The sequence below is a fragment of the Gracilinanus agilis genome, chromosome 1, assembly GCF_016433145.1.
Source record: "Gracilinanus agilis isolate LMUSP501 chromosome 1, AgileGrace, whole genome shotgun sequence".
NCBI classification, from domain to species: domain Eukaryota; kingdom Metazoa; phylum Chordata; class Mammalia; order Didelphimorphia; family Didelphidae; genus Gracilinanus; species Gracilinanus agilis.
In genome coordinates this window covers 356,205,785-356,219,796 of record NC_058130.1, presented here as the reverse complement: position 1 = coordinate 356,219,796, position 14,012 = coordinate 356,205,785, and the positions used below count along the sequence as shown (strand labels likewise).

The 14,012-nt window shown below is 33.8% G+C and overlaps 1 protein-coding gene across 1 annotated transcript in view; it reads left to right on the top strand.

Annotated features, from left to right (window-relative positions):
- Positions 1–14,012, top strand: part of ZSWIM6 (zinc finger SWIM-type containing 6) — a 229,142-nt gene that overhangs the window by 83,427 nt on the left and 131,703 nt on the right. The window contains 2 exon segments of the mRNA XM_044681018.1: positions 11,196–11,209; positions 12,074–12,132. Of these exon segments, the coding sequence (XP_044536953.1) occupies positions 11,196–11,209; positions 12,074–12,132 (73 nt within the window).

Here is a 14,012-nt window from a genome sequence, read left to right as displayed (position 1 = left end):
TTTCTTTTCTTTCTCTCCTCTCCAAACCACCATTTATTGAATTTCAGAGGTGTAAGGTGGTAAACAAAATAAAGATGCTATTTGTTTACAATAAAGATTTACCTTGACCTCCTTTCATACTTTTGTGTATATGGGGAGCAACCTCCTACATCACAAATCTGCCAAAATCCATTATTGAAAATTTAAGATTTTTTTTGAAGTCACTGTAAATTAGCAAATGAACTACAGGAGGGAAAAAGTTCAGTTAGTGAGTCGTGTCCTCTCCCCTAGCCCCCCAATTCTCTTCCACTTGCATATTTTTATCTTGTATCTTTGGTGTATAATTTCCTTGGGTCATGTCCTTTTTGTGTTATTTTTAATAGTTAGTGTTTATGTGGTTATACAGCTTCCTGATATAAGTACTGTACTGCAAAAGTAATAGACCATTTAAAGACAGCACAGAAGGGTAAAATAAAGATTTGGATTTTTGGATTCCATGTTTTGGAATATGTATGTTCATACATAGCCATAAAAACAAAAATTATATTTTCATTTAATGAGTGATAAGGAGAATGGAAGTCCACATCACTTAGAACTTTGACAATATTAATTAATGATAAATTCAAAATGAATTTGATTAATTATATATTTATTTACCTGCTTCAAATATGACTCCTTCTTGTATCTCTCTCACTTAATATTGCATTTCTTCCATTTTATTCTGCATTAAGATAGAGGTGACAGCACAAATAACATGTTTACATGTTAGGCTACTTCTTTTAAGGACTTAATAAAAAAAACAAACTGAAAGCAAGCTGTTGATTAAAGAATTCACAGTTGACCAAAGCCTCTTAGAACAAAACATGGAGTAAAATAAATATTTCTAATTAAAAGAAATTCTTGAATCTTATTTGATAAGAGCTGGGTTTGACAGTATGACTGAGAAAATACCAGATTTTTCTCTTTCCTCTGCATCTCCCACCTTTCATCTTTTCTCTTGTCAAGGAAGATTTGGTGTATTGTCTAGGTGGCATTCTTTTGTCTAGAGGAGGTTCAGGCCATGTGATGACCTGAATGATGACATCTGCTGGTTGATGAAAACAGCACTAATTTAGGGGTCAGAATTTGATTTTAATGCCAACGTAGACACATAGGTAAATATATTTTAATAACATTTCTCCTCCCTTTTAATTTTTTGATTACTTTCTATTTTTGTTGTGCTTTAAAACTGCTTTAGAGGTTTCTTTTATTGTGAAAATAGTCTTGAGAGGTTTAAAAACACTGAAGAAAGAAGCAAAAAGTTGGGAGCAAATTTTCTTATTTCCTAACTATAATATGCTACATATATTATCTTTTGTATGACGTGTATGGAAGATACCTGGAAAATCTTATAAGCAGACAACAATGAAGGTTTGACAATTTACTTCCCTTTCATAAGGTAAAAACAAACAAGCCAACCCACCTCAGGGTGTCTTTAAGTCTCTTTACAGGCATCCATGCTTCTGTGAAATTTGGAGAAGGAGCATCCTTTACCTCAAGGGAGCAATGACTGGGGTAGGGAGTCTTTTCATTGGTATAGGAAGATTAGAGCACAGAGAATGATAACTGTTTCTTGTTCCCAGTGATAGTGTGTAGCAGGTTAAGAGAATGCCAGTTCTCATATACTTCTAAAGAGTCTTAGTTAATTACTTCATTGTTAAGCCCATGATTATTTCCTTTTTTGCATGTATTTGAAAAGATCGGTAGGGACAAGATATTGATTTTTATTTCGGGTATGATTGATATCTTATTTTCTTTAGCTAGTCATTTGAGATCATTGCTCATCCAATCAGGTTTCCAGCTAGTTGACCTATGACCTAGTTTGTGTAGTCATTTCAGGTCAGCAGAGCTAGAACTTGTTGGTGGTGTCTTATGAGATTGTAGTGGGCTCACTGGTTACCTGCTAAACTTACAGAAACAATTTATGATTAGGAGATGCACAAATATAGGTTGATAGTTTTGTAATTTGCTGAACATTTAAGGTTCTAGTACTGCTCAAAATTTGGTTTTACTTCTAGAATGCTTTTTTAGTCTCAGTTTCATATCTTTTTGTTCTGTGGCAAGTAAAGATTTGTAAATATTCACTTGCCCACTAACAGACATATCTCCAATTCTGCTGATTCCTATGGTATTGTGCCATACTGATTAGAGATGAGAAGCATGGTACATCATGAATCTTCAAGATGCATTGTTTATGCCTTCCGAACATTTTGGGGATACTGAATTCTAAAAGGTATGCTTTCTGAAACATCCTCAAGGACATTGTTTCTATGTGACACATTTGAACACTGACTTACATTATGTTTTTCTAGCAGATATAAGCATTTTTCAGTTTAACCAAGAAAAGGGGGAAATGACAAGAGCTTGTGATCAATCAATTTTTTTACAACAAAAACATTTAATGATATAACTATAATAAAATTGCAACATAACATTTCCCTAACAAACTTTGAATTCACCCTACCACAAATTGCACACACTCATGTGACAAATAGATTTGCATACAAATCACATTGGGGTATACATAGGGACAATATGTATAGCCAGAGAACATTCACGGAAGGTCACACATACAGGAAATGTATGTGATCATGGAAAACTTTTGGAGGGGCACATCATGCCTTTGCTTCTACAAGATTGGTAATATTTCCTGATGTTCACAAGCATATATTATATTCAGCTAATCCTTTCCTGTATGTAGTCTCATCTATTCCCTTTCAGGAATTTTTGCATCAGTGGAACTTGAGCATTCCTGCTATCTTCAGGGTCACCTAAAGCCTTATCTAGTGACATTCTGGATAAGTAAGCCCGTTCTCTGAAGGGAGGGCTTATAGTTCTTTCTTTCTTTCTTTTTTTTTTTTTTTTTTTTTTAACCCTTAACTTCTGTGTATTGGCTCATAGGTGGAAGAGTGGTAAGGGTGGGCCATGGGGGTCAAGTGACTTGCCCAGGGTCACACAGCTGGGAAGTGTCTGAGGCCAGATTTGAACCTAGGACCTCCCGTCTCTAGGCCTGACTCTCAATCCACTGAGCTACCCAGCTGCCCCCTTATAGTTCTTTCTTAATTAAAAAATTTATTTTTCAGTTTACAAGCATTTATATTTTTCCATCCGACCTACCTATACCCATTGAAAAAAGAAAAAACAAAAACAAAAAATCCTACATTTATGAAGTGCCTTCTCTCTGCATATAAGAACAAAAAATATAAAACAACTCCTATTGAAAAAGAGCAGATAAAGTTGAGAAGTACACATAAAAATATTTAATATGTAAATATAAAGTGTATAAATACAAATTAGTTAAATGCCAAGTAATTTGGGAGGGAGGATATTTGTGACCTGTTCTAACCCCCTTAATGACAACACTGTGTTCTTGATTAGGAATATATAGAGTCAGGGAGTGTCTTATATAGATTTTGACCTTAATATGAGAACATTCGCAAGTATTCTTTGGTCTGGAAACAAACAAAAAGCAGGTCTTTGGGCTAACAATACTTCTCTAGTGGAATATATCAAATGAGACATTATTATTAAAGGGTTTAGTATAATGCTTGGTACATAGTAAGTGCTTAAGAAATGCTTATTCCTTTTCCTACTTCCTGGAAAATACGCTGTTAGTTGTATTTCCTAGGAACATTCTATAGCAGGAGAACGATTTGCATGCCTTTTTCCCACCTTTGTTGCTGTAACAGAGCCTTGCTTTTTTCTGCTCTTCATTTTCCCCCTCTTTATGTATTTTAGTTCAGCATTGGGAAGGTATATGGCACCTTTGGAATTCTTTATTATGTTCTTCAAAGGTTTCTTTTTTTGTGATTAGTTATTATAATTATAAAAGTGAAAAGAATTAACATCTTTCTTCATTTTCTTAAGTTTTTAATAAGGGGGAAATCACTGTAATTCATGAAGAAGTGCCCCAAAATGTTATTTGGAACAAATTCTTTACCCTAACCCCCTCTTTCTCTTTTCAAATTGTTATCAATCACTTATTAAGATTTGTGGCATCCCAGAACAATTATGCTAATGACATCAAAGATCACTGATCACACATCACCATAACAGACATAATAATAATGAAAAAATTTGAAATATTTTGAGAATTACCATAAAGGTGACATGGGAGCACAAGCTGTTGTGAAAATACCAATAGATTAGCCCAATGTATCAGCCTTTAGTTTATAAAAAATTACAATAAAGTGAAGTGCAGTATAATGAAATATGCCAGTACAGTGCTTTGAAAACTTTATAGTATTATACAAAAGCTAGCCGTTATTACAATCGTCTATATAGATCTAACCATGTCACTCTCTTGACCAAAAATCTTCATGGATTTCCTATTATTTTTTAAATCCTTACTTTCTGTCTTAGAATTGGTACTGAGTATCAGTTCCAAGGCAGAAGTACAGTAAGGCCTAGGCAATTGGGGTTAAGTGCCCAAAGTCACACAATTAGGAAATATCTAAGTCCAGATCTGAATACAGGCCCTTTGACTCTAGGCTTGGTACTTTATCTACTGTGTTTACTTAGCTGCCCCGGCTTCATATTATGTTGAGAATAAAATTTTCTATATATACATACAGACAGACACACATATATACACAAGTTCTTAATTTCAGCCATCAGATTAATCTGATTCCAGACTATTTTTTGTAGACGACATATGGTAGGATTCTGGTTTTCAATCCATTCTTCCATCAGCTTCCTTTTTATGGGTGAGTTCATTCCATTCACACTCACAGTTATGATTGTTGTCTGTGTATTTCCCTCCATTTGACTTCCTCCTTTAATTCTACCTTTTCTCTTACCCTCTCCTCCAACTTTTCACTTTTCATCTGTCTCCCTCCTTTCCCCCCTAATGTAACGCCCCTTCCCACCCCCTCCCTTCTTATTTTTCTTCTCTTACTATAGTGCCTTTTAAATGATCCCCCAATCTCTGCCTCCCTTGTATTGCTCTCCTCCCCACCAACCCATTTATTACCCTACTACTTCTCTATAGGGCATGATACAATTCTCTGCCCCAATTGATCTGACTGTTCTTCCCTCTCTGAGCCGATTTCAATGAGTTAAGATTTAAGTATTACTTGTTGCCAACCTCTTCCTCCCTTCCATTGTGTTGGTCTTCATCCCCTCACCCCCTGCCCTTGTGCTTCTTTATGAAATATATATTTACCTCATTTTATCTCTTTTCCTATTTCTCTTTTTTACCCCTAGTTTATATATATATATATATATATATATTTTTTTTTTGGTCATATATAGTCCTATATAGTTACCACTGGACACTCTAAGTAAACTTCTAGCTATTCTGATGATAACAATTTTTAAGAGCTACCAATATCACTTTTTTATATAGGAATGTCAATTATTTTACCTTATTGAGTCCCTTAAAATTTTTTTTTCTTAATTACATTTTTGTGATTCTTTTGAGTTCTGCATTTAGGTATCAAATTTTCTGTTTGTCCGGTCTTTTCTTCAGAAATGCTTGGAAATCTTCTATTTTATTAAATGACCATACTTTCCCTGGAAAAGTATAGTCAAATTTTCTGGGTAGTTGATTCTTTGTTGTAGACCCAGTTATATTCCTTGCCTTCTGGTTCTTCAATGTGGATGCAGCCAGGTCCTGTGTAATCCTGACTGTGGCTCCATGATATCTGAATTGTTNTGTGTGTGTGTGTGTGTGTGTGTGTGTGTGTGTGTGTGTGTGTGTGTGTGTGTTTGTGTTTGGAAAACTAATAGTTGGTGAAATTTTCCTGAATAGTCATTGTTCAGTGCATATAAATATAGACATCAGTGTTTTTCAGACTTTTGCCGAAGGTCTTTGACAATAAATCAATTTACACCTATGCCCTTTCATTTCAGTGCTCCCTATCTTTCCACAGATTGTTCTGTAGCTTTGTCTTTTAAAAAATATATAGTACAAACTTATTCTTTCAAAGAAAGTACAAGACGCTTTTGGAAATTTCTCTGAGCTTCATGTATAATGTACTTTATGTGCAGAGATCTTTTTAGCATACTTTACTACTCTTTTTACCCCCAATACCTTTATTGGAATCACGGTAATCATACTAAATTGTAGTAGGAATCAGTGCAAACTTCTGGAGAGGTGATGGCAAACCCATGACACTTGTGCCAGCATTGACTTGCATAGTCATTTTCGATGGCATGAGGCCACATACAGAGGTATGGGGCTGCATGCCATGCCGAGAATAAAACATTTGCTATAGTGTAGTGTAGACACTCTGTGCACAATTCTACCTATATTAATTTACCTATTTTGGTTTATTATATAGTTATATATTACAATTATACATTTTTGTTATTTAAACTATAAATATCATGAAATTATGGTTTTTTTCTTGAAGTGACACACCACCCAAGTTATGCTTGTTTTTTTTGTGAATTTTGACACACTGAGCTCAAAAAGTTACCCATCACTGTTCTAGAGGTTCTTTTGAGGTAGTGGGAAAGTCACTGAAGGTGTTTAAACAAGCCAGAAAACTATAGATCAGGGTTATGCAACAGTGCTTCATTTTTTGGATATGTGTTCCTAGTTTTGTACCAGGAGGAGACTTGATGCTTAAAGTAGTTCAACTCCCTCATTTTGCAGATGCCTGTTTTCTGTGTCCACCCCTATTTTCCCACTACCAATTTATGGGTTGTTTCCTCAGTTAGAATGTGGGTAGAGGCACTTTTGTCCTCAGTCCTTAAACATTGCCTAGGGAGCATCTAGATGGCTCAGTGGAATAGAGAGCCAGGCCTGAAAGACAAGAGGACCTGGGTTCACATATAGACTTAGACACTTCCTGGCTGTGTGACCCTAGGTCAGTCACTTGACACCCATTGTTGAGGCCTTACCACTCTTCTGCTTTGTAACCCACACTTAGTATTGATTCTAAAACAGAAAGTAAGGATTAAAAAAAAAGAAGCAGCATATAGTACTTTGCACATAGTAAGCTCTTAATATTCCCTCCTTCCCCTCCCCACACTGTGTCTTTATCCGGCTCTAGTGATTTGTTGGGCCAGTAAAATAAGGAAGAAATAAGGATGGAAATTAGTTCTTTTTTTAAAAATTCTGATTTATTATACAGCATATATGTCTTATGAACACAATGTTTTAAAAATATATAAATATAAATATTCTCTATTCATTCCCTATAACAGAAATATAAATAGCATTCTTATGCTTATTAAGGCAGCGTATTGAAATATTTATTTTTAGTAGCAAGATGATGTAGTTAGTGTATTTTTACCTTTCCTTTTTGTGTGTGTAGTTCAGTGTTTGAGTTTTACTTCAGAGCAATGCCACTGCACAGCGGTAAATAATATATTCATATAATGTTATCATTGTTATATACGTATATTGGTCTCCCAGTTTTACTCACTTCATCATATATAAAGCATAAAGTCTTTCGAATTTCCTCTTAAATTGTCAATTTCATAATTTCTTAAGGCATATCATTCCTTATATCACAGTTTGTTTAGCCATTCCCCCAAAAGGAAGACAACTCATTAATTTCCAATTTTTGGTTAACATGAAAGAGCTGTAATAAACACACACACATACATACCTTTTCCCTGTTTCCTTGATTTCTTTGAAGTACAGGCCTAGTTGTGATGCTATAAAAAAAGGTTTTTGTGCACAGTTGGGTAACTTTCTGGTGATGATTTCAATGGTTTTCCAGAAAAGCTGGACCTAAGCACAACTTTCTAAATAGCACAAAAGTCTTACCTGTTTTCTTGCAGCTCCTCCAATATTTATCATCTTCCTCTTCTATCACCTTTGGCAGTCTGCTAGGTGTGAGGTGAAACCTCAAAGTTGCTTTAAGTGAAGGAATAGATGGAGAACATCATACCATCATCACTTGTCATCTAAGCCAGATTTGGAAAAACATAATTTCTTTTGTGGAACTTTTGCATGAGATGTTATGTGTTTCACCTGATTATTTAAATAGAATAAAACCTTATGTATTTTGAACCCTCAGGAAAGAGTAATTTTGAATAGCTCAGGATTCTTGAGTCCCTAAAATTTTAAAATGTACTTCCATTTTAAATGGAAATCATTCTAAAATGTATTGTACATTCCCCTATCTTACTAAGTACAATATATAATGGCACTTGTTTTATGAAGATAACTTACTACAACAATTTGAAACTTCAATTTTTCTTGGTGAAAGAGGGTTATTCTGAACATCAGGTATTGTACTCCATTGTAATATATTCTAATCCAAATAGCCTCTAGTTGCTAAACTTTTGGAATTTTTGTGTCTGCTTTTTTGTAGTTTTTATGTCTAGTCCCTTGTTGAGTTGTTTAGTTGTAACTTCTTGTGCTTACAGTGTATCTATCTGTATCAGATCTTTTCTAATTTGTTACTTCTAATTTCTTTTAAATAATTTTCATCTTACTTTCATTGATATCTCTGTTTTTCTATTACAGGCATTTCCAAATATATCCCTTTCTCTTTTCCCTCATTAGAGATTTATTTTTTTTTTTAACAAAGATTATAAAAAAAAGAGCAAGAAGAGACGGTTCAACAAAACTACTAGCAAATCAAGTTTGTTTAACAATATTAATAGCTGTCCACCCTTATAATGGATTATTTCCTAGTTTTGGTGAACTTTAAACAAAATAACCAAGCATGTCAGAACTGTGTGTAGAGAAAGAATAAATAGGTGCTGAGAGAGTGCTTAAGGGATTCTTCCAAGTTTAAGTGCATGAATGTCAGTGTATAGATATCTATTTTGGCTGTTTTTTTACCCCCTTGATTCTGTTTTTCAGATAGATAATTTTTTTGTTCTATTTTGTTTTAATATTCTGGAGAATTATTTTTTCCTACAATAAAATAGCAGGCTGGCCAGTTTTCTTCACAAACAAAAAAGGATGCCAAAACAATATATCCTGGCTTTGATGTTAGTATAAACTTGGGCTCCATTTAAACCACTATTTTAAGCCATACTAGTTGTGTGATTGTGGGCAATCAGAGCTCTTAGGAAAACTCTTCAGGACTATAAATTACAAATTAGTTGCTGATCTGCATCAGTAGAGGGAATTTCTACACCAGGGATTCCTTACACTGGTGAAATCAAAGGTCTATATGCTTCCCTCTTTTCCCTCAAAGATAGTAGTATTATTATAGAATTTTACAGTATTCAGAATGCTTTTGCATAGGTAGAGAAATCAACAAGTAAAATGAATTTTAGTTATTTCAAATGCAGTATGTAATGTAAGTCCAGTTGTTATTTTCAATTTTATCTGGAGTAGTAAGTGTGAGAACCTTGGGAGAAAGTTACCCTTCCAACTTAGAATTTGTGTTAGAGGAGGAGAGAATAGTAAACATAGTATTAAATGTACACTAAATTTTGCCTAAACATATTTTTAAAGGTTCAGAGAAAGGTAGGATAGCATGGAGTAAAAAAAATTTTTTTTAGTCTATTTTTTAATTTAATCAATTAAGGAAATTTTTCCTGTGGTTACATGATTCATGTTCTTTCCCTCCCCTCCTCCTACCACCCTCCTCTAGTCAACGAGCAATTCCACTGGGTTTTACGTGTGTCATTGATCAAGACCTATTTCCATATTATTAATATTTACATTAGGGTGATCGTTTAGAGTCTACATCCCCAGTCATATCCCCATTGACCCATGTGATCAAGGTAATGTTTTTCTTCTGTGTTTCTACTCCCGCAGTTCTTTCTTTGGCATTCTTTCTCATAAGTCCCTCAGAAATGTCCTGGATCATTGCATTGCTGGTAGTGGAGAAACCTATTATATTCGATTTGCCACAGTGTATCTGTCTCTGTGTACAATATTCTCATGGAGTAAAATTCTACAAGAGATACCAATCCAGAGTGAATGGGGAATATTTATCTAACTGAAAGAATTGAAGAAGTCCAGAGAGTCCCTCCCACCCCAGATATGATGAATGTTAAAATACATTTCTCTGATTTTTGAATTATAAATCTTATATATATATATATGTTTCTAGGAAAAAAAGTATTAAAATCTTCATGACTGGGAAAAGACATCAGATTTGGAGAAATAACTAGTTTATAACTCGTTAAAGTCATTGGATTTGGAGAAATAATTTGGATTTAAATATAATGTAGTATAAATATATTACATACAATATGATTATTATATATAATGTAGTATATGCTAAAGTGAAGCATTCTGATTTTTTAATTAAAAATTAAATATCAAGATGAAAGTATCTTTCCTAAGAAAATTATTAAAATCTTTATAATAAGGAAAATCCATAATTTATTGGATTTAAAGAAATAAATTTGATTTAAATCAAAAGAAATATAAACATATATTTGCATTTTGTATTTATATATATATATGTATATATGTCTGTATGTATGCATTCGTTATTCATTTGTGCCTCCCTCATCATGACCTCACATGTTCCATGGGGTTTTCTCAGCAAAGATATTGGAATGGTCTGTCATTTCCTTCTTAGTGGATTAAGACAAACTATAGGTTAAGTGACTTACCCAGTATCTCATAGCTAGTAAATATCTGAGGTCATATTTGAACCCACGTTTCTCTAACTCTAGGCCCAGTTCTCTATCCACTGAACTATATCTAGCTAAATGGTATATGTGTGTTTACATATACATTTATGTATATGTATATACACATATATTACCTGTGATTTTTTAGTACAGGCGATGATGAAACTTCCTTAACCGATGCAGATTTACAACTGTATTAGCAATTTCAAATCTTAGAGAATTGTCTGGGCCACTAAGAAATTGTGACTTGGCCAGGGTCACCCAATATACTTTGGAAGTAGGATTTGAACTCAGATTCTCCTAACTGAGGCTATTTCTTTATCAACTATACCATACTGCCTTTATGAAGACCATCCAGAAAGGAAACCAGCATAGAAATGATTTGATTAAATATCTTGCTCCAAAGAGAAAGAACTACTGTTTTTGTTAACATGATCTTTTAACATTTTATATTTTAAAATTGTTACTAGTTTTGATGTGATGTGAAGCTTTCAAAGTTGTGTGAACCTAAGAAAAGCAGTGAAGCCAGCTGCTAGCAACAACAAAAGCTTGTTCATTCAGAAAGCACCCAGAGAGGGTAGGGGCTCTTTAGAAAAGACTAGAAACAATAGAAAGTTATATTAGTACTCACTCGCCCTTTTTTCCTACCTCCTTTATGCTTGTCTTAGGTGGGGTGGGGGAAGTACTTGCTGAAATCTGGGTAGCTGAGAATTTAAGCAATAAGTAACATCTGTTGGGTCCCCATTGTGTGGGTAGAGAGTTGAATAGCCCTAGCTACCCTGTTCTGGTTCCAATTGTCCCTTGGAGACCATAGGCTCATTTCCCTTGTGACAACTAGGTTCACTAGGGAAGAATGCACTATAAGGTTCCTATTTAACAGTGAACATAACTTTCCCTGAGGGAATTTAGGTGGAGAGACAAGGGGTTTTGTAGACTAGTGTTGCTAGGTGCTCACTGGTGAGAAAAGGAAGAATGACCTTGAGCATTCAAAGGGCTGCTGGAGATTGACTTGTGTGGCTTTCCACCCACCCATCCCCCTCTACTTGTAATCCCCACCCCCTCCAAAAAAAGCCCAGAATAGAAAAGGGAAAAAAAAACAATTCAATAAACGTTTGAAACAAAGAACTTCAGTTCAGTAATCGAACCAGTTAGCATCCATCAGTTAGATATCTTAATGGAAAAGCCTTTAGTTTTCCATTTTGCTTCTACAGTGTAGATGTTAGGTTCTTGCATGATACTTGGATGGTTAGATTCCTGAATGAGACTGAAATTTTCTTTCAACCTATAAACATTTCCTTCTCTTTCTTTTACCCAGAATAGACTATTTTGGGTATCTTCATGTTTCTTGGTTTTCTTCTGTCTTTTAGACTGGGGCAGAAATGGGATTCTTTTCTACTTTTTCTAGAATACATTAACACTACTGCTTAATTAGTTATGCAAAGAGTGGTTTTGAGCATAGTGAGGCATTTCTTCCATAGGGCATGAGAATTCTTTCTTTCAAATACTTACCAACCCCACTGAATTAGATAGGAAAACTGGGAATGAGGCTTCTGATTATGAAAAAGGCCTGAGTCTACTAGACTGACCATTGGTTGAATCTTTACTGTAAAAACACATCTAGTATAAAATGTATTTAAATAATTTGATATTTACTTTAGTTATATAAGTAATTACTTTTTTGATTTTAAATTTTATTTTTAAATCGAAAATTGGACTTTTTTTCCTCCCCTCTCTCCTTTCAGCCATTGATAAAGCAAGGGGAAAACCTTATATTTTTAGTGAAAAAAAATTCCCACATTGGTCATGTTAAAAAAAAAGTTTCAGTCTGTGCTCTTGAGACCATTACCTCTCCATCAGGATTTGGGTAATATTTTTGATCATGCATTCTTCGCAGTTGTGATTAGTCATTGCATGGATGAACTTTCCTAAGTTTTTTAATATTTATCAATATTATTGTAATTATAAAAATACTGCTAATATGGTTTACTTTATGCTGCATCAGTTCATATAAGTCTTCCAGGTTTCTCTGAAACCTTCCTATTTCTTATTTGCTGCAGCTCAATATTTTTTCTATCACATTCATATGCCTTTTTTGTACATAATGCCTGTCAGCTATTTTCTAGCTGATGGGCATTTTCTGAGTTATAGGCTTACTAGTGATATCAATTGGTCAAAGTTTAGTAGTTTTTGGGCATAGTTTACAATTGCTTTCCAGAATGACTGGAAAGTTCACAGCTGTACCAGAAGAGTGCATTCATGTACTTGTTTAGCCATAACACCTCCAGAATTTATAATTTTCCTTTTTTTTTTTTTTTGGTCAACCAAATTATGAATGTCAGGTAGAAACTCAGAGTTGCTTTAATTTGTATTTAATTATTAGTGACTTAGAGCATTTTTATGTGGCTATTAATAGTTTGAATTTATTTTTTCTATAAAGTATTCTATCATATCCTTTTGAACTGTTGGGGAATGGTCCTTATAGTTATGAATTTGAATCAGCTCTTTTTATGGCTTAGAAATGGAGCTTTTATTAAAGAAATATACAACAATTTCCTAGCTATTTATCTGTTTCTCTTTTAATTTTAGCTGCATTCAGACCATTTTGTGCAAAATTTTTAAATTTTATGTTATCAAAGTGTCCTTTTTACTGACTGTGAATCTGTCTCATTTGGTCATAAACTTTTCCCCATTCATAGATCTGACAGGTAATTTCTTCTTTGGTCCTCTAATTTGTTCATAATATCACCCTTTATGTCTAAATCATGTGCTCATATAGGGTTTACTTTGCTAAATGGTATGAGATGTTGGTCAGTAAGACTATTTTTTAAGTTACCCAACAAATTTTATGGAATAGGGAGTTCTTGTTCTAATGGCTAGTATCTTTGGATTGATCAAATACTCGTCTACTGTGCTCATTGGCTTCTGTATATTGTATACCTAATCCATTCACCTGATGAACCCCTATTTCTTAACCAATGGACTCTTTCTCCATTATTTCCTTTGAGATTCATATCCTTTTTCTTTTTCCAGATGAATTTTGTTATTTTTCTAGCTCTTAAAAATCATTTCATACTTTGGTATGGAATTGAATAAATAAATAATTTAGGCATTATCATCATTTTCATTATATTGGCTCAGCTACTTATGATCAATTAATATTTTTCCAATTATTTAGTTGGAATGAATTTTTTGTATTATGTGAAGAGTGTTTTGTAATTGTGTTGATATAGTTTCTTTTATGTGCCTTGGCAGGTAGATTCCTAAGTATTTTATACTGTTCACTGTTATCTTAAATAGAATTATTCTTTGCTTCTTTCTGCTGAATTCCTGCAACTTTCCTGAAGTTTTTAGCAAGTTGTAGTTGACTCTCAAGGGTAAAATATATCCACAGGAAATAAAAATTTTGTTACATCTTTGCCTATGTTTTTTCTTTCAGTTTATTTTTATTATTGCTATAGTTGGCATTTCTAGCATTAGTGTACACA